Source organism: Erinaceus europaeus, chromosome 20, assembly GCF_950295315.1.
Source record: "Erinaceus europaeus chromosome 20, mEriEur2.1, whole genome shotgun sequence".
Classification (NCBI taxonomy): domain Eukaryota; kingdom Metazoa; phylum Chordata; class Mammalia; order Eulipotyphla; family Erinaceidae; genus Erinaceus; species Erinaceus europaeus.
Window position 1 is genome coordinate 21,847,726 of NC_080181.1, and position 19,787 is coordinate 21,867,512.

At 45.3% G+C, this 19,787-nt stretch overlaps 1 protein-coding gene across 1 annotated transcript in view; it reads right to left on the bottom strand.

Annotated features, from left to right (window-relative positions):
• POU2AF2 (POU class 2 homeobox associating factor 2) overlaps positions 1–19,787 on the bottom strand; it is a 60,084-nt gene that overhangs the window by 29,628 nt on the left and 10,669 nt on the right. The window contains exons 2-4 of the mRNA XM_060179769.1: positions 19,127–19,223; positions 11,646–11,790; positions 6,824–6,927 (exon numbers count right to left, since the gene is read on the bottom strand). Of these exons, the coding sequence (XP_060035752.1) occupies positions 6,824–6,927; positions 11,646–11,790; positions 19,127–19,223 (346 nt within the window). The remainder of the gene's footprint in view (positions 1–6,823; positions 6,928–11,645; positions 11,791–19,126; positions 19,224–19,787) is intronic.

Here is a 19,787-nt window from a genome sequence, read left to right on the forward strand (position 1 = left end):
ACACCCTTTGCCTCATTCTGTGTCTGAACAGCAGTCACATGGCTCCAACCTCCATAGCTGTGGGAACATTGCCTCTTCTGTATGTTTTCTCTCTGTTACCCCTCTCCCTCTCCCTCTCCCTCTCCCTCTCCCTCTCCCTCTCCCTCTCCCTCTCCCTCTCCCTCTCCCTCTCCCTCTCCCTCTCCCTCTCCCTCTCCCTCAGTCTCTTCCTCTCCCTCTCCCTCTCCCTCTCCCTCTCCCTCTCCCTCTCCCTCAGTCTCTTCCTCTCCCTCTCCCTCAGTCTCTCCCTCTCCCTCTCCCTCTCCCTCAGTCTCTTCCTCTCCCTCTCCCTCTCCCTCTCCCTCTCCCTCTCCCTCAGTCTCTCCCTCTCCCTCTCCCTCTCCCTCTCCCTCTCCCTCAGTCTCTCCCTCTCCCTCTCCCTCTCCCTCAGTCTCTTCCTCTCCCTCTCCCTCAGTCTCTTCCTCTCCCTCTCCCTCTCCCTCTCCCTCTCCCTCTCCCTCTCCCTCAGTCTCTCCCTCTCCCTCTCCCTCAGTCTCTCCCTCTCCCTCTCCCTCTCCCTCTCCCTCTCCCTCAGTCTCTCCCTCTCCCTCTCCCTCTCCCTCAGTCTCTTCCTCTCCCTCTCCCTCAGTCTCTTCCTCTCCCTCTCCCTCTCCCTCTCCCTCTCCCTCTCCCTCTCCCTCTCCCTCAGTCTCTCCCTCTCCCTCTCCCTCAGTCTCTCCCTCTCCCTCTCCCTTTCCCTCTCCCTCAGTCTCTCCCTCTCCCTCTCCCTTTCCCTCTCCCTCAGTCTCTTCCTCTCCCTCTCCCTCTCCCTCAGTCTCTCCCTCTCCCTCTCCCTCTCCCTCAGTCTCTTCCTCTCCCTCTCCCTCTCCCTCAGTCTCTTCCTCTCCCTCTCCCTCTCCCTCTCCCTCAGTCTCTCCCTCTCCCTCTCCCTCAGTCTCTCCCTCTCCCTCTCCCTCAGTCTCTTCCTCTCCCTCTCCCTCTCCCTCTCCCTCTCCCTCTCCCTCTCCCTCAGTCTCTTCGTCTCCCTCTCCCTCAGTCTCTTCCTCTCCCTCTCCCTCTCCCTCAGTCTCTTCCTCTCCCTCTCCCTCTCCCTCTCCCTCTCCCTCAGTCTCTTCCTCTCCCTCTCCCTCAGTCTCTCCCTCTCCCTCTCCCTGTCTCTTCCTCTCCCTCTCCCTCAGTCTCTCCCTCTCCCTCTCCCTCTCCCTCAGTCTCTCCCTCTCCCTCTCCCTCAGTCTCTCCCTCTCCCTCTCCCTCAGTCTCTCCCTCTCCCTCTCCCTCTCCCTCAGTCTCTTCCTCTCCCTCTCCCTCTCCCTCTCCCTCTCCCTCTCCCTCTCCCTCAGTCTCTTCGTCTCCCTCTCCCTCAGTCTCTCCCTCTCCCTCTCCCTCAGTCTCTCCCTCTCCCTCTCCCTCTCCCTCAGTCTCTTCCTCTCCCTCTCCCTCTCCCTCTCCCTCTCCCTCAGTCTCTTCGTCTCCCTCTCCCTCAGTCTCTTCCTCTCCCTCTCCCTCTCCCTCAGTCTCTTCCTCTCCCTCTCCCTCTCCCTCTCCCTCAGTCTCTTCCTCTCCCTCTCCCTCAGTCTCTCCCTCTCCCTCTCTTCTACCAGGTTTATGGTTGGGGCTCTGCACCTGCATGATTTAACCTCTCCTGATGGGCTCTTTTTAAAGATAAACACAAGTAGAGATGGCGTGGCACTGCTCCACCACTCATGAAGTCTCTGTGTGTGGATGCTCCCCCGTGGTGTCTGGGGGCTTGAGCCTGGGTCTTTGTACACAATGAAGTGTGCTTTCTCCTAACAGGGTGAGCCATCTGTCGCCCCCTTCCTGTATTACTTGGAAACCCCGCCTTTTCTAAGGAAGTCTGTGATCACATGTAGGGTCCGCCAGTTTTCAGGGTAAGTGCCCCCCCTCAAAAAAAAAAAGCCTTTAACTTCCGATTTTGTTGGCTAAAGCAACATTCACAGGTTCCAGGGATTTGACATGGGATATTTGGTTCATTTAGTTCCCTTGCATAGTATATATATATTTCTAGTAGGGAGTATTAGTCTCCCCAAGGCAGCCTAATGAATTTATTTATTTATTTATTATCCATGCTGTCAGTAGCAAACTCTGATCCTGTCTTGGGATAGTCACATATGGAAATCAACTGAGTGTGCCACTGCCCGGCCTCTAATTTCCTCTCTTTTTCATACCAGTGCCCTAGGTGACAATGAGTCTGGTGAGTTCAGATAGAAAAACTGTCCTAAGACAGGATCAGAATTTATTAGTGACAGCATGGACTTCATCTGCCTGTGCAGCTGCTGCCTGAGTGTCACTACTGGGGGAGGAGCTGGCATGTGTCTTTCTAGTCCCCCTAAATCCTTCCTGATTTATGTGTTTCTTTCCTTCCTTCCTTCCTTCCTTCCTTCCTTCCTCCCTCCCTCCCTCCCTCCCTCCCTTCCTTCCTTCCATCCTTGCCACCAGGATTATTGCTAGGGCTCAGTGCCAGCACTCCAAATCCACAGCTCCTGGTGGCCATATATATATATTTTTCTTTTGACAGGACAGAGAGAACTTGAGAGGGGAGGGGGAGATAGAGAGGGAGGGAGAGAGAAAGAGAAGCATCTGCAGACCTGCTTCACTGCTTGTGAAGTGTCCCCCTGCAGGTGGGGAGCCGGGGCTCGAACCCAGGTCCTTGCACCTTGTAATATGTGCACTTAAGTTGGGTGCACCACTGTTCACCCTCTCCCAACTTAAATGTTTTTTTTCTCTGCCAGATTCCCTCCATAGAGAAGTAATGACTTAGGAGACAGTTGTCCCATGAGTGCAGTTTTTAAAAAAATATTTATTTATTTATTTATTCTCTTTTGTTGCCCTTGTTGTTGTTTTGTTGTAGTTATTATTGTTGTTGATGTCGTCATTGTTGGATAGGACAGAGAGAAATGGAGAGAGGAGAGGAAGACAGAGAGGGGGAGAGAAAGACAGACCTGCAGACCTGCTTCACTGCCTGTGAAGCGACTCCCCTGCAGGTGGGGATCCTTACACCACAGGCCCTTGCGCTTCACACCACCTGTTCTTAACCTGTTGCGCTACCGCCCAGCTCCCAAGTGCAGTTTCTTATCTCCCTGCGACAGGTGTCTGCACACCACTCCCACCACGGGTTTGAGTTCTTCATTGTGCACTCACTCCCACATCCCATTTTGAGCCTTTGCTCTCTAACAGACCACAGCTAGTCTAAGTCTCACCCTGTGTTTTCCTTTGTTTCTGAAGTCCCACCTATGATTGAGGCATGATATATTTTCTTATGTTTTGGTTTCCTTTGTTTTCGTTTGAGTATTTATTTTCTCCTAAAATTCCTATGTCAAAAGATATCCCATGTGATGGTCTTAGGAGATGGGGGCACTGGGAGGTGTTTGGTCCGTGAGGGTGGAGACTTTGTGATGGGACCAGTGCCCTCATAAAAGAGACTCCAGAGGGATTCCTAAGTCTTTCCACTATGTGAGGATACACAGGAAGTTAGCAGTTTGGAAAGAGGACCCTCCCCAAAACCTGACTATGCAGGCAGCTTACAAAGCCTCGGACTGACCTTTTAGAACAGCAAGTTTTTACTATTTAAAAGCCACCCAGTTTTGTGGTACTCTGTTTATGGAAGCCCCAAAGGATTAAAATTGTATAATTTGAGCTCATCCTATTCCAGTCCACATCGATCTTTTCCATTAAGAGGAATAAGGAATTGAGGGTCGGAAGACCTGCCACTTGCTAACCCTGCCATGTGGCAAGCAGTCACTCCCCTTCTCTTGTTCTCAGTGGTTCCATCTGTAAAATGGGAAGCCAGGTAAATACCAGCCTCACAGATGGGGGTGTGAATGAGAGAGCAAAGCAGGAAATGCCCTTTAAATGGTCCTGCTGTAAATGGCCTTGCAGTCCACCCATCACTTGGCAATGCTGCTTGGCCTTTGGTGTTTAGCAGTCAGTCTAGGACTTGGTTATGTGAACTTTGGTTTTTTAAATGTGTGTGTTTTCCTTTCCCTATATTGCTTGGCGTTAGTGGCACAGGCTGTGTATTTTGTCCTCTTTGCACCCACTTTCACAGTCACACATTCGCTGTCAGTGGGCTAAAGCAATAGCTCACAGTGTCCTTATCTGGGCAGAGATAGGCACCTGGGCTGGTGGCCTGTAAGTCCTGGTGCTTGATCTTTGTTCTGTGGCTCAGTTCTCAAATTTCACCTGGGCAAAGGAATCAGCTGAGTGGCTTCTTCAAAATGACCGCCTTCCGGCCACAGAGCAGTAACTCACTGCCAGGTATGGAGCAGGAATCAGGAGCCTCCACTTTGAAATTAGATGTAAAACTATTCATTAATTATGTTCAATTATTATGTCTTTTACAAAATGAAAGTGTCAACAGTAGAGAAAATGTACCATAAATATTAAATGAGAGTTCATCTTGGGCAATTTTTAAAGAAAAGATCTGTTGATATACCATTTGGGTATATGATAGATGCTTTTAAAAATGTTTTATTTATAAAAAGAAAACACTGAAAAAACCACAGGGTAAGAGGGGTACAACTCCACACAATTCCCACCACCAGAACTGTGCATCTCCTCCCCTCCCCTGACAGCTTTCCTATTCTTTAACCCTTTGGGAGAAGGGAAAGAGAGAGATAGATGCTTTCTTCTCTCTTTAGAAAATTGCTCAGTATATTGACTTATTTGCACATGCGCCATCAAGGAGCGAGCTATATCCACACTCCTCACACAGTATCTGCTCCTTGACTGTGAATTGTCTTCAATGTGACTCTTCCATTGGATAGTTTGCCTGGGACTTTCCTCAAGTTTCATAATTCTAGCTATGGCTATGAGCGAGCAATCAACAGTACTTCATGAAGCTGTGTTCACTGAGAGAAGACTCAATTCCCTCTCTCTGCCCTCAGCCCACTTATACATACACACACGCACACACACACACTCATACTCTCTATCTCTCAAAGGTAGGGAAGCTTTTTTATGTCAAGGGCCATTTGGAAATTTATTTATTTTAACCAGAGTACTCACTGCTCAACCCTGGTGGTGCAGGGGATTGAACCTGGGACTTCTGGAGCCTCAGGCAAGAGAGTCTCTTTGCATAACCATTATGCTATCTACCCCCCCCCCACCCATTTGGATATTTATAACATCATTATCAGGCTATGTGAAATTATTAACTTAAAATTATAATTTAATTTGATAAGAGAAAAACAACTGTTAGATAAGCCAAAAAGAAGGAGGATGAGGAGGAGGAACAAATACTGGATTAACTTACTTATAGGTGGAATTTAAAAAAAAAAGAACAGAAAAGGAAAGCAGAAAGAGAAATTTGGACTGGATATGGCACATGGCACCAAAGCTCTCTGGGGAGAGAGGGGGAGGGCAGGGGTGAGGAGGGCCTTGGGGTCCTGGCATATGATGCTGGAAAAGGGCCTAAACCGGGCCTGAGAGCCTTCTGCAGACACATATCATGGGGTGTGTGTCTTGTGCAAACGACTACTGTAAATACTGGGCATGCATGCTAATCAAATGATAGAAAGAAAAAGACTCCTAGACTTATTGAATTTTAAGTCCCACATACAGTTGCCATGCAGAGCCAGTGGTTCCTCATCCCTGCTCTAGAGACTAGACTGCTTCTATCACATGCCCAGCGGACTCAAAGCATCACACTGGGAACAGACAGGAGGCATCTACTCAGCTCAGTTTACCAGCTAAGTTCCATTCGTTGAGCTAGAAGACAAGAGCTGGTTTAAAAGAAAGAAAGGCAGAAAATGTGCATCCAGAAAAATGTTCTTGGATAGGAAGAAAGAAATCACATCTGGAGCTGGCTCACTTAAAACAGCCTCAGCAGTTTGATCTTAGAGCGGTGTGGGATTTGGTGTCCGCGTTCACTGGAAGGACCAGGACCTGCTGTATGCCACCTGCCCTGGGTGCTGTACAACTTTGCATCATTCTTTCTTGGTCATCTACACTTGTGCCCTGCTCCCAGCAGTTCTCAGCAGATAGCTGGCGTTCATGCGGTTGGCTTTGCCTTGTAGAGTAAACATTTAGATATTTCTCTTGCTAGCCAACTGCTACTGGTATTCTAGAGTCAGTTTTGGAGACATGGGTGCAACTACTTAAACATTTTAGGTACAGACTGAAGCTATTTATGAGATCCAAATGGTTTTTTATTTAATACATCTACTACTGTGATTTCTTCTAAAGATAGGGACATAGGCAGCAAGGGAGGGAAGAAGAGAAGGAGTGAGAGAGGGAGAAACACACAACACCCAAGTTCCCACCATGAAATAGGAACTGAGTTCAGAGTTGGCTCACGTACATGGCAAAGCAACACACTGTCCACGTGAACTACTCCACCAACCCTACTACTGTGATTTTTAGACCAGAGTTTGCGTTTACAGAGAGGGCTTTTTAAATGGTCTCTACCTGGTTTAGAATAATACCACGTGGATTTGAGTCAGCATTATTCCTCTCAGCTGAGTCTTTGATAATTCAGTCAGTTATAAAAATGTGAGGGTATAGCCATTTTTCACTGCCACTAAGCAACGTAACTAGCCGATAATTCCCAGACCTTTTGGCATATTCACTCAAATTTGGACAGTCGTATCACAGTGTTGTCACATTCAGAATTATGCAAGTCTGTACTAGGATCTGTAATGTGTGCCAGTTAGGGCAGGCTCTGCTATACGGAGACCATCGGACTCAGAAGGTGGAAGGTTGGTGCACTGCTGGGCAGAGGAGAGGCAGCTAACTTTATTAGATGAACTACTGCCTCCCCCCTCTGGCCCCCCACACCCCAGATTTTAGAATGTATGAGACTTACGTTAAATCTTGAATTACTTGTCTGCCTGGACCGTTTTTCTGCCAGTAGATCTTTGACCGTGTGTTTCACTCTCACTCCTTGATAGACTCGTTTGCTGTAGTCTCCTAATGTTTTAAACAAATGAATTGACACTTATCAATTGTGGATGTAATAATTAGGTTAACCTCCTGGGGGGATATTCAAGGGCTGATAAACGCAGTGCTTATTTTTGCATCAAAGTGGTAGACTTCTGGAATTTGAAGTGGCTTAAATGGGAATCATTTTGTCCTGTATTCTGGAACTCAACAGAAACTCAACCAAGTTCTGCTTGAGTGAAAGAAATTTCAATTTTGTCTCCTATATGATGTATCTTAGGTTTCCTCTTGTTTGTATTCATTTGCCTATATTTAATTATAAGACCAGGAATAAGATGCAACTTGAGATCATGATCCTTACTATATAAAGCAAAATTAGACTGATTGAGCCTACAGAGTGATAGGTGTCTGTCTTCTGTGCATGGACAATTCTACTGAACACTTTTTTTTTTAAAGAAACTTTATTTTTTATTTTTTCCCTTTTGTTGCCCTTGTTGTTTATTGTTGTTGTTGTTGTTATTGCTGTCATTGTCGTTGGATAGGACAGAGAGAAATCCAGAGATGAGGGGAAGACAGAGAGGGGAGAGAAAGACACCTGCAGACCTGCTTCACCACTTGTGAAGCGACCCCCCTGTAGGTGGGGAGCCGGGGCTCGAACCAGGATCCTTGCACAGGTCCTTGTGCTTAACTTGCTGTGCCACCACCCTGTTCCCTCAACTGAACACTTTTAAGATGGTGTACCCAAGAAAATAGTAATTTATTATTTTTTTACTGCACTCAAATGTTTTCAACTCTTCTTGCCATTAGGGTTATCACTGGGACTCAGTACAGGCTACTGCTCCTGGTGGCCTCTCTCTCTCTCTCTGCCTCCAGGGTTATCCTGGGGCTTGGTTCCTGCAGTACAAATCCACTGCTCCTGGAGGCTATTTTTCCTATTTTGTTGCCCTTGTTGTATTGTTATTGTTGTTATTGCTGTCGTCATCGTTGGATAGGACAGAGAGAAATCCAGAGAGGAGGGGAAGACAGAGAGGGGGAGAGATCTGCTTCACTGCTGCTCGAACCAGGAATTCTTATGCCGGTCCTTGCGCTTCATGCCACTTAACCCGCTGTGCCCCTGCCCAGCCCCCTCTCTTTTCTTTCTATTTTACTTGATAGGACAAAGAGAAAGTGAGAGGGGATGGGGAGATAGAGAAAGAAATCACCTCCAAAACTGCTTCCCTGCTTGTGAAGTGTTCTCCCTTTAGGTGGGGAGCTGGAGCATAAACCTGAGTCCTTGCACGCGGTACTGTGTGTGCTTAACTGAGTGCGCCACCTTCAGGCCCTAAGATGCTTTTAACTTTGAAAATACAGTTATTTCACGTGAAGAGTTGTGACTGTGAAAATTGGCCACAACAGAGGAAGGGTTCTTCATTGGCTTAATTGAGCACACACTACAAGTCCTTGATGACTAGAATATAACACTTGGCAATTTACGTGCATGCTATTTAATCCATTTTACAGATCTAAAAACTGAGAGTTGGACCTAAGTTATTTCCCAAGGTCTCAGAGTTGCTAGTGAGAGGGAGCTTAGATCCACTGACTACTAGATTCAAGGTGAGATCGCTGCTCGTCTACCACAAGGAAATTACAGACACAGAGCGAAAGGTTACCTGGAGCTTCTGAAACTGCCAACAGTGCTTCTAGGGACAGTGAATTTCTTGTCACTGAGGATGGTCAGGCTATGACAGAACGTTCTGTTTGCATCAATAGCGAATACACTTAAGCACTGAATACTTTGCAGAGAAATATAAGAATTAGAAGATATTTGCCCAACTGGGAAATGATTCTTCTATGATAGGCTGAATGATTTAAGTTCATTTTCACTAGTGAGCTAGTGACTCGCTCTCAGTTTCACCTGGTGCCGAATTCAGTTCTAGCATGAATGGTAGAACAGACTAGCTCTATGTGTATTAGGCATCTAACCAAAAAACAGCTCTCTGATTTGGCCGAATTTGTAGACAGTCTAGGATGTATTTGACTTGTGAGTCAAAGTCACTACTAAAAGAACGAAAGGAAGGGGAGCCGAAGACACCCAAAGCAGACACAAAGTGGGAGTGATGCTATGGTGGAGAGGCAGCAGGAAAGACATCGGTACTCAGAGGACTCCACTGAGGTGGGAGGCAGCCTGTTAACCCCATTTTCTTCCTCTGTGAAATGACTATACTAGTTTCTCCAGGCTGACTGCAGGGTTTTATAAGCTGTAAAGATGAAAATGCTTTGAAAACTACCAAGCTTTGTGCAAAATGTATTTTACAAATCTAAGTTCAGGGGGTTGGGGGGTAGTGTAGCGAGTTAAGCACACATGGCGCAAAGCGCAAGGACTGGTGTAAGGATCCCGGTTCAAGCCCCCAGCTTCCCACCTGCGGGGGTGGGGTGGGGTGTGTGTCGCTTTACAAGCAGTGAATCAGGTCTGCAGGTGTCTATCTTTCTCTCTCCCTCTCTGTCTCCCCTTCTCTTTCCATTTCTCTCTGTCCTATCCAACAACAGCAATAATAACAGTGACAAAAATAAGAGCAACAAAAATGGGAAAGAGGCCCCCAGGAGCAGTGGATTTGTAATGCAAGCACCAAGCCCCAGCAATAACCCTGGAGGCAATATATATATATATATTCATAGATAATATTTTACTGTTTTAATTAAAAAGGATTTTAATTAAAAGAAACTTGAAGTACTTCTTTGCAATCAGTCACAAATGTAAAGCTTAGTGATCAATGTCTGTTCCCCAGGAGCCTGAGCCTTGCTCCTGGAATTGTGTGAGGTAGGCCCATTCCACCTGCTCCCCCTCCCAGGCCCACTGCTTCTGAAAATAATAAAAGCTTAAGGCTACATGCATTCACCAACGATTTCTCTTATTTTTTTATGTGTCAGGCATTGTGATAGAACCGAGGGTACAAAAGAACTTGCTATTTAGTGGGAGGAGAGAAATACTTGAAAATAATTACAATGCAAATGTGCTAAGTGCAACAATAGAGAAATGCCTGAGATATTGAGAAAAACAACTGCTGGCCCAGGCTCCCTGTGAGGGTGGGGAGAGAGCTGGGAAAGGCACTGGGCTACCCAACTGAGGGTAGGGATATGTGGTGGTGGCAAAAGGCTCAGAGACTTTCCTATTGGAGAGGACAGCATGGACAGAGGCCTGAAGGCAAGAATAGAAAGAGGCCTGCGAGGGAGGAAGCAGCCGGAAGAGAGGCTATGGAAATGAGAGGGATTCTCTGGGAGTCTCTGGTGTGTGATGAGGTTGGGAGTTCACCTTGCCTGCAGGCAGTGAGCCTTTGGAGGCTTGTAAGCCAGGGAACCATGTGTTTACATTTGCATTTTAGATAGACTTTTCTGGCAGCTGTGTGGAGAGTGGATTTAGGAATCACAAAACCACAGGAGTCTGAGTAGCTGGAGAGAGGAGACCAAAGAGCAGACAGAATCAAAAGGCCTGTAGGAGTGGGCAGGGGAGTAAAAGAAAGGGGGGTGGGTGGATGGGATGATTCAAATCTCACTGTGGGGCTGGTCCAGGGGCCTCGGGTTTAGAGTCACCATGTTGTGGCTAAGGACGCCAGGAAAGAGGATGGAGTCTCAAGAGAGTGTCTAAAAGCGGAGTTATATAAGGACGTGTAGAACTAACCCTGAGCGCTCAGTGTGCTGGGTCAGCAGGCGAGGCCATGCTCAGCAGCTGTAGGGGGAGCTCTGGCAGGGCTGATGCTGGTGGGGGAAGAGAAGGGGACCAGGATATTACAGAGTTGTCATCGGGAGGGGTGGGAAGAGAGACTTGGGAGACAGAAGCTTTGAGAAACACCAAGGGAAAGGCATTACAAATTCAGGGGAGATTTCAAGAAAGAGACAAGGGGCTGGAGAGAGCTCCCTGGGTAGGGAGTGTGCCTTGCCATGCACCTCACTCAGGCTTGAGCTGAGCACCACATGGGCAGGTGCTGGGAGCTGAGGTGTTTCTCTCACCATCTGAACGAAAAAGGAGCCTGGGAGCAGTGAGATAAACATGCTTGAGACTCTGGCTCCGCAGAAAGAATACAGAAATGAATAAATAAATAAATGAGGGCAAGTATGTGGTCCAGGAAGAGGACAGCAAAGTATCTAGTGCCTCCACATCACTAGTTTTAGTTCTTAGCGAGAGGAGTCTTTGTTTTTTATTGGGGGGGGGGAATTAATGGTTTATAGTCAATAGTAAAAACAGTTGTTGGTAGACGTGTACATTTCTCAGTCTTCTGCAAGACACTCTCACCTCCAGCCTAAGTCCTCCTCCACCGTCATTCACGGGGACCTGAAAGCCCTCTCCTCTGCCCTGGTGTAGTACCCCAAACCTAGTCCACCAGTTCTACTTGGTGCTTTCCCTTTCTATTCTTATTTCTCAACTTTTGTCTATCAGTGAGATCATCTCACATTCGTCCTTCTCTTTTTGTCTTAGTGAGAGCAGTTTCGTAAGTGGGGCACACATGTTACAATGTACAAGGACCTGGGTTCAAGCCCCCGGTCCCCACCTGCAGGGGGAAAGTTTTGTGAGTGGCAGTTGTCTCTCTCTCTCTCTCTCTCTCCTTCTCCCTGTCTGTCTTCCTTCCCTCTTGATTTCTGGCTGTCTCTACCCAATAAATAAATAATGATAATGAAAAAATATTAATGAAAAGCAAGAGATTGGATGATATAGTTGGAAGAAAATGACAGGCCCAAGGGGAGGTTTCTTAGGGTTTTTATGTCTATTTTTATACTTATGGGTAGCCAGTATTTGAGAATATTTGAACAGAGAGGGGAAGGGATTAGAATTTTAGGAAAGAGGGAGAACAGTTTGGAAGGGATCTTGATGAGGAAGTAAGAAGTTGAGGTGGAGGGCAGAAGCTGGCTGTCAGCCTGACACTGAAATCAAGAAGAGCAGGCGATGAGAGGTGAGCCAGTGACCATGACAGATGTAGTGACCCCCAAGAAACATGCAGAAGGCATGTGAATCAGGTCAGAACAGGGCAGTGGCAAGGCCTGACAGGCAAGTCAGTGGGAATCCATAGCCTGGGTCCTTCAGGTGCGTATTTTAAATAAGGAGCAATAACACTGGTTAGGAACTTGCTCTGAGAGCATGTGTTCAGATTCTCTTCCCAACTGCTAAACCAGAAGTTATGGGGGGGGGGAAATCTGAGTTTTAATAAATCTTGTAAATGATTCTGATGCTCTCTAAAGTTCAAGAAGCACAGAAAAGTCTAAGAAGAAGCACTTCCTAAGATTCCTATGGAAGTGGCGCCCAATTCCAATGTAGGCATTCGTAAGAGAGCCAGTGAAGGGGCGGGCAGTGTGGGGTTGGGCTGCTGGGTGTGGGCTTGGAGGGTGAGGAGGTACAAGCTGGACCCTCTGTGTCTGCACAGAGTTTTGACTCTCTTCTGAAGGACTTTGTGATTGAAGATTTCCATCTATTCTATCCAGTCATACTTAAATGGATACCAAAGAAATCCCATAATATGCTTATGATTATCCATATAAGCAAATAGCCATATGGTCGGGGGCCAGGTGGTGCCACAGCATGTTAAGTGCCCATGGCATGATGCGCAAGGACCACCATAAGGATCCGTGTTTGAGCCCCTGGCTTCCCACCTGCAGGGGGGGGGTCACTTCACAGGTAGTGAAGCAGGTCTGCAGGTGTCTATCTTTCTCTCCCCCTCTCTGTCTTCCCCTCCTCTCTCCATTTCTCTCTGTCCTATCCAACTACAAAAATAACAACAACAATAAGAACAACAACAAGGGCAACAAAAGGGAAAAAGTAGCCTCCAGAAGCAGTGGATTCATAGTGCAGGCACCAAGCCCCAGCGATAACCCTGGAGGCAAAAAAAAAAAAAACAGCCATATGGTGATTAATAGAAAAAGCTTATGAGATGGCAAATGACCAGATAAAAACTTCTGAAGGTTTTCCTTCCCTCCTTCCCTCTCCCTCTCTTCCTCTTTTCTTTCTTTCTCCCTTTCTTTCTTTCTTTTTTTCTTTCACAAAACCATCATTTTTTAGGGCTGGTGAAAGAGCTCACTTGAACAGCTCACTTTGTCACGCTTACAGTCCAGGTTCACACCTGGCCTCCACCACCCCAGCTTTGTTACTGGGGTCTCTTTCACTCTCTGTCTCTATCTAAATAAAAGACATTTGTACCAGCTGATGGTGACTCAATAAAATATAAAGCTTTGTGTCATGGGATGTAAGATGAATTTAGAACATACAGTAGATGTCCTTAAACAGATGCTATATTTGAGAGAAAAATAAGACAACTACATGTAGTGTAAGGACCTGGGTTCAAGCTCCCAGTCCCCATCTGCAGGGGACAAGTTTTGCAAGTGGTGAAACAAGGCTACCAGTGTCTCTTTTTCTCATCTTCTCTATTTTCCCCTTCCCTCTCAGTTTCCCTCTGTCCTATCAAGTAAAAAGAATGGGGGTGCAAGGTGGGGGGAAGATGACTGTGGAAGCAGTGGATTCATAGTGCAGACACTGAACCCCAGCAATAACCCTGGTGATGATTTAAAAAAAAAAGGATTAGGAGGGTTGGCAAAAGTTTTGTGTGCAGGGATGGGTCTTGAGTTGATCTAGAAGTATGCGGACAGGTTAGGAGGAAGGAAAGAGACTGTAGACATCAAGCATGGCATGAACTAAGGTAGAAATGGGAGGAGCAAGGCATGTGAAGAAAGTGTAAGGGACAAGGACAACTGCAGTTCCTGCAGCTCTCTGCCATCTCCATGTGGAGGAATTTTAAATGGCTAGCCTCTGTCCAGACCTGCCCAGACTGCAGACTTGGACACCCATCTTCACTTTGATGTCCAGTAGTTGTATCTAACTCCACACAGCTAAATCCGAATCCATTCTTCCCTTTCGTACTTGCATTATCTGACAACTTCCCTCTCTCAGTTGAAGACCTCATCATACTTTCAGTTGCTCAGTCCCAAAGTTATGGTTATCCTTGATTCCTCTCTTCCTCACACTTCACAGCCCATCCCGTAGGCCTTTCTGATGACCTGACAGTAGAGCTCTCTCCACAGTAATATATCCTGTAAATGACCACAGCAGCTTCTGATAAGCCTCCTTGCTCTCACCCTTCTTCACTCTTGCCCTCAACTCTGTCTGCATCACAGCAGTCAATGAAACCTTCTTAAAAAAGCAAAGTCGGGGTCTGGGCGGTAGTGCAGTGGGTTAAGCGCATATGGTGCGAAGCACAGGGACTGGCGTAAGGATCCCGGTTCGAGCCCCCGGCTCCCCACCTGCAGGGCAGTCGCTTCACAGGCGGTGAAGCAGGTCTGCAGGTGTCTATCTTTCTCTCCCCCTCTCTCTGTCTTCCCCTCCTCTCTCTGTTTCTCTCTGTCCTACCCAACAACAACGACAGCAATAACAACAATAATAGCCACAACAACAATAAAAAAAGACAACAAGGGCAGCAAAAGGGAAAATAAATAAATCAAAAAAGAAAACAGTGAGCCTTTTTCAACAGAAGAGTATTGTGGCTGCTATATTTGGAATCACTTTTTAGTACTGAGGGAAGGTGCTAGGATGGGTTAAGGATGAGGAAGCAGAGGTGATAGAATTGTTAGAGTTAATCAGGAACAGTGGAAATGACAAGGAAATAATAGGGTTAAGGGACCTTTCAATAACACATACACACAAAATCAGGATTCTGGCTGTAGCGCAGTGGGTTAAGCACAGGTGGCGCCAAGTGCAAGGACCGGCGTAAGGATCCCGGTTCGAGCCCCCAGCTCCCCACCCGCAGGGGAGTCCCTTCACAAGCTGTGAAGCAGGTCTGCAGGTGTCTATCTTTCTGTCTTCCCCTCCTCTCTCCATTTCTCTCTGTCCTATCCAGCAATCACAACAATAATAACTACAAGGGCAACGAAAGGGAATTTAAAATAACATGCACACCAAATTAAAGGCTGCCACGATTCAATAGGAAAATTAAAAAGAAGGCAGGGAAGAGGGCCAGTCTTGATCGAAAGAGCAGAGTTCAGTTTTGAATATGTTGACTTTGAGGTTGTAGTGGCTTAGTCAAATAAAAATATTCTGTGGCTACTTATTCTTTCTTTCTTTATTATTGGATAGAGAAAGAGAAATTGAGAGGGGGAAAAGGATGAGAGACAGAAATAGAGAGAGGGAGAGACAGAGAAGCATTTCCGCCCAGCAGGTGGGGGACCAGGGGTTTGAACCTGTGTCCTTATGCACTGTAATGTGTGTGCATAACCATGTGTACCACTGCCTGGCCCCCTGTGGTTATTTTTTTTACACGAGAACTTTGACTAGAGCTGGAAATGTACGTCTAGGAATACCTTTTAAAAATCATAATACTTTTTAACTAGGAACATAACATTCTTTCAGGAAGACTTCGTAGCAAAGGAAGAGTAGAAAATCCTCAATCACTGTGCCTTGGGAAGCGGCTGGAGTTCTGATGGCTACAGGGGAAGGTGAGGGACAGGGGTGTCTGGGCTGAGCAGCGGAGGAGGGGCCAGAAATGTAGGTGTGTAATTCGTCAGAGAAATGAAAGGTTGGAATGGAGAGAATAATCCAAGATGTTGAATATCTGCACCTAGCAGGGGGTCTATAAGCACGAGAGGCCAAGAGATAGCTAAGTGGGTCTATCCCCATCACCACATGGAAGCACCATTGAGGCACCAAGGGAGCTCCATGGATGGTAAAGTGGTACTTTGGTGTCTCACTTCTCTTTTTCTTCTTCTTTCCTATCCCCACCGCCCTCTAAGGATATAGAATTTTAAAGTCCGTGTGTAAAATGCCTTAGAGAAGATGAGAGACATGAACATGGAGATTGGTGGGGTGTCAGGTGGTAGCACACTGGGTTAAGCGCACATAGTACAAAGTACAAGGACCTGTGGCAAAGGTCCCAGTTCAAATCCCTGGCTCCCCACCTGCAAGGGGGTCCCTTCACAGGCGGTGAAGCAGGTCTGCAGGTGTCTCTCTTTCTCTCCTCCTCTCTGTCTCCTCCTCCTCTCTCAATTTCTCTCTGTCCTATGCAATAAAATGGAAAAAATAGCCACCAGGAGTAGTGAATTCATAGTGCAGGCACTGAGCCCCAGTGATAACCCTAGAGGCAAAGAAAGGAAAGAGAGAGAGAGAGAGAGAGAGAGAGAGGTGTCAGAGGGAAGGAAGGAGAGAGGGCAGGAAGAGGAGAGAAAAAGCCATTCTCTGGTGCTTCCTGAGTGTATGGATGGGGGTTGGGGCGGCGGGTGCGGGGGAGAACCAGGAGTGAAGCCATGTTCAGAAGCAGTGGTACGAAAGAGCAAGTATCTACATTTTGGACAGCACAAATGCTTAACTAAAATAAATTCAACTAGGCAAGGGAGCTTGTGTTGATTTCTTAACTTGTGGCCTGCATGCACAATATTTGTGTTTTTTGTGAATTCTGTTCAACCTACTCAGTCCTGGTTTTCTGGAGAGGAGTGATCTTTTAAGCTTAGAAGCCAGTACCCCTATTCCAAAACGTTCTTTCCCTTGTGCATTGTGTCTATTTAAAGAATCCACACCTGCATAAACCAGGAGTCACTAAAGAGTTTGTATTCAAATATTCTAGATACAAACTTGCATTCAGGTCAGATGTTGAGGAAACAAAGGCATGTGTTTCTGCAGAGAAAGAACACACACATTTATTGATAGGAGTCAGTTTGTCCTTTAGAATAGGGACAGCGTGTGTGTGTGTGTGCGTGTGTGTGTGTTGTAACATCTTGATTATATGCAACAAATGGTTTCAGGCATGTCCTCTCTTTGTTTCCATTCACTTTGATGAATTTACCCAATAGCAGATTTAATGGTTTTATTGCTTTAATATTATTACTGAAAAACTGAACATTTTATCCATCATGTCAAATTGATCTAATCTAGTCTGAAATGAAATATTTAAAATGTAAGTGCTTGCTAAAATGTATTTACTTATTAAGTATCAAAAGCTTTAATAGTACTTAAAGTACCTTTTGATTTTACTCTCTTTTTAAAAAAGACATTTTCTTTATTTTTATTACTAGATAGAGGAGAGAAATTGAGAGGAGAGGGAGAGATAGAAGGGAAGAGACAGAGAGACACCTGCTTCACCATTTGTGAAGCTTACCCCCTGCAGGTGGGGACCAGGGGCTTGAACCTGATTTTACTCTCTTTAGTGACAATTCTCAAGAATCCATTTCCTTGCCTTTAAGTTATTTAGTCTCTAAGCATCTGCTGCTTATAGAAGATGAGGATATCTAGTTCTACACACACACACACACACACACACACACACACTTTGAGTTGCGTCAGCAAAACATTACTATATTATAGGTGTCTGAATCGTTCCTCATGGTACAGAATAGTGCCACATTCACACTCTAGACAGCACTGACTGAAAATCTCGAATGGTGGTAGCTGCCATTCTTGTTTCTCTCTGCCCATGCCAGAAATGCCAAGATCAAGGTCCTGGAAGTCCAGGCACAATCCAGGATGCTGGTCTGTCTGATCTAGGTGCCAAGCTGGCACTGTGGGTACCGGCTTCTCACCCTATGACCCAGCTCTGCCTCTGCTGAGGGCCTCAGATTCCTAGGAGAGAGGAGACAGACACCCACTGAGAAATAAATAGGGTGATCTCCACATCCATTAGAGGTTCTGCTTTGGTGGTTCTGACCAGGGGAGATAAGACCATACTTGTTGTGCTATAGGAAACTCCAAGGAAAGGCTAATTCAATAGCTCATCTTAAAATTTTTGAAGTATTAATCATTAATATATGTCACATGTGAAGTCTTAAACTGGAAATTATGGGAGTCAGGTGGTGGCGCAGCGGGTTAAGCGCACGTGGTGCAAGGACCAGCGTAAGGATCCTGGTTCGAGCCCCCAGCTCCCCACCTGCAGGGGAGTCGCTTCACAGGCAGTGAAGAAGGTCTGCAGGTGTCTATCTTTCTCTCCCCCTCTCTGTCTTCTCCTCCTCTCTCCATTTCTCTCTGTCCTATCAACAATGACATCAATAACCACAACAATGTTAAACAACAAGGGCAACAAAAGGGAAAATAAATAAATAAATAAATATAAAAAAAGAAAAAAAAATTAAAAATAAAACTGGAAATTAAACTTTTAAAGAGCAGAGGCCACTTTAGTTAGCATATGAATGATATGTACAAGTCAGATTTGCCACACTGAAAGAACCCAGAAGCCCCTCCCAATGGCCAGCCATGTCCGTGTCCCCCAGCGTTTAAGTCTCATAGGTGAACAGGCATTCTTAGCACTTCTGTCAGTGGCTAGTTCCATGCTGCAGAACACAGATGTTCTTCCCTTTTGACATTAGACTCACAGTGCTGAGGCATTTCTTAAAATATTAGTCTTTCTCTCAAGATACTTTTGAAACAGGTCATCTGTTGTCATTTAAGAATATTTCAAATGCAAACTCCTTAGTCTCAAACTAATCCCTAAATGGATGGGTGACACTAAAATTTGAATCTCCAGAGAAAATACCAACATATAGTTTGAAATCATAAAATGACGCTTTAACGTCTTCCCAGTCACGTGTATGTGGAAAGTTCTTCATCTTTACCCTAAAGAGCCTAAGACAAGGGGCTTGGTGTTACCACCCCTGGTTGAATTCACACATGACCCCGTTCAAGGACTCAGGTTCAAGCCCCCATCCCCATTTGCAAGGGTCAAGCTTCACAAGTGGTGAAGCAGTGCTTCTGGTGTCTTTCTTTCTCTCCTCTCTATCTTTCTTTCCTGTCTCAACTTCCCTCTGTCTCTATAAGAAACAGAGCCTAAGACAAGATAACACAGATAAGACAAATTTCAAGTTCTGTATTGACATGGATTCTTCTCTTGCTCTTTCCTTATAAGTAAGGCTTATTGGAAATAGTTACATTTAACATAAAATTTCACTTTACTATGAAAAATATTTTCACATCTAACATCATTTTATAATAGCAGTGGTCAATAGAGTTGATAATAAAGGAGTCCAAAATAAATATCAACCCAAATGCTATGCAGTGAAAGTAAATATAACAATAAGTAGACTAGAATTATAACCAGAATTATGTAAATGTGACCAGAGACTTAAAATTATTCTTTGCTCTCCAGTGTTTTCTATTTTATCACAACCTAGCCAGAATTAGGCATAGTTGTTGTTGTCCTTTCCTTTATGTTATCTTTGTGATGTCAAAAATAAATACTAGGACTTCTGAAGGTTATTATTTCTTGATTTTTTTTTTTTTTGGCAATAGATATTGACTCACCACTTTCCATTCTGGATGGTACTGGGGAATTTCCTTCCTAATGGCAGTGGAGGCTTCCTCAAAAATGGCGTCTTCTCTTGACAGTGATCGTGGCCTCCTGGCAAGGTTAGCCCAATGCTGATGGAAAAGGTTTCTGTACACGGTAGTGATGCTTCTGGAATGACTTGCTTTAGATTTGATTAAATGCAAATCCTTTGGTGTCTGTTACTCTACAATTTGCATCCCCAATGTAGCTTATATATGAAGGTACATTTTTCCTATGCAAGAAGATCTTCTGTTCAGTAACAATGAGTTTCTACTAGGAACAAATTCTCTTCAAAAGTTTATTATGGAAACAAGGACTCCATTATTTGTTTTGTGAATGGCAGTAGCATTTTCTATCCTTTTAATGTAAGGTTAGTTTTTTAAATAAGCATTATGAAGGCCATACATTATTTCCCCATAGAAGATAGAGAGGTGCTTTGTCCGACAGATACATATCTTATATGTACACATGATCATTTTTAAAAGCTAGGCATCTTTCAGATATAGAGAACTCCAGGAAGATAATTTGATTTGCGAATAAAAATGAAAGTTTCTTTAATATAGTTGGATAACCATTTTATTATATATGAAGTGTAAATATTATATATAAAGTGTAAATAGTTCTATAGCAGATGGT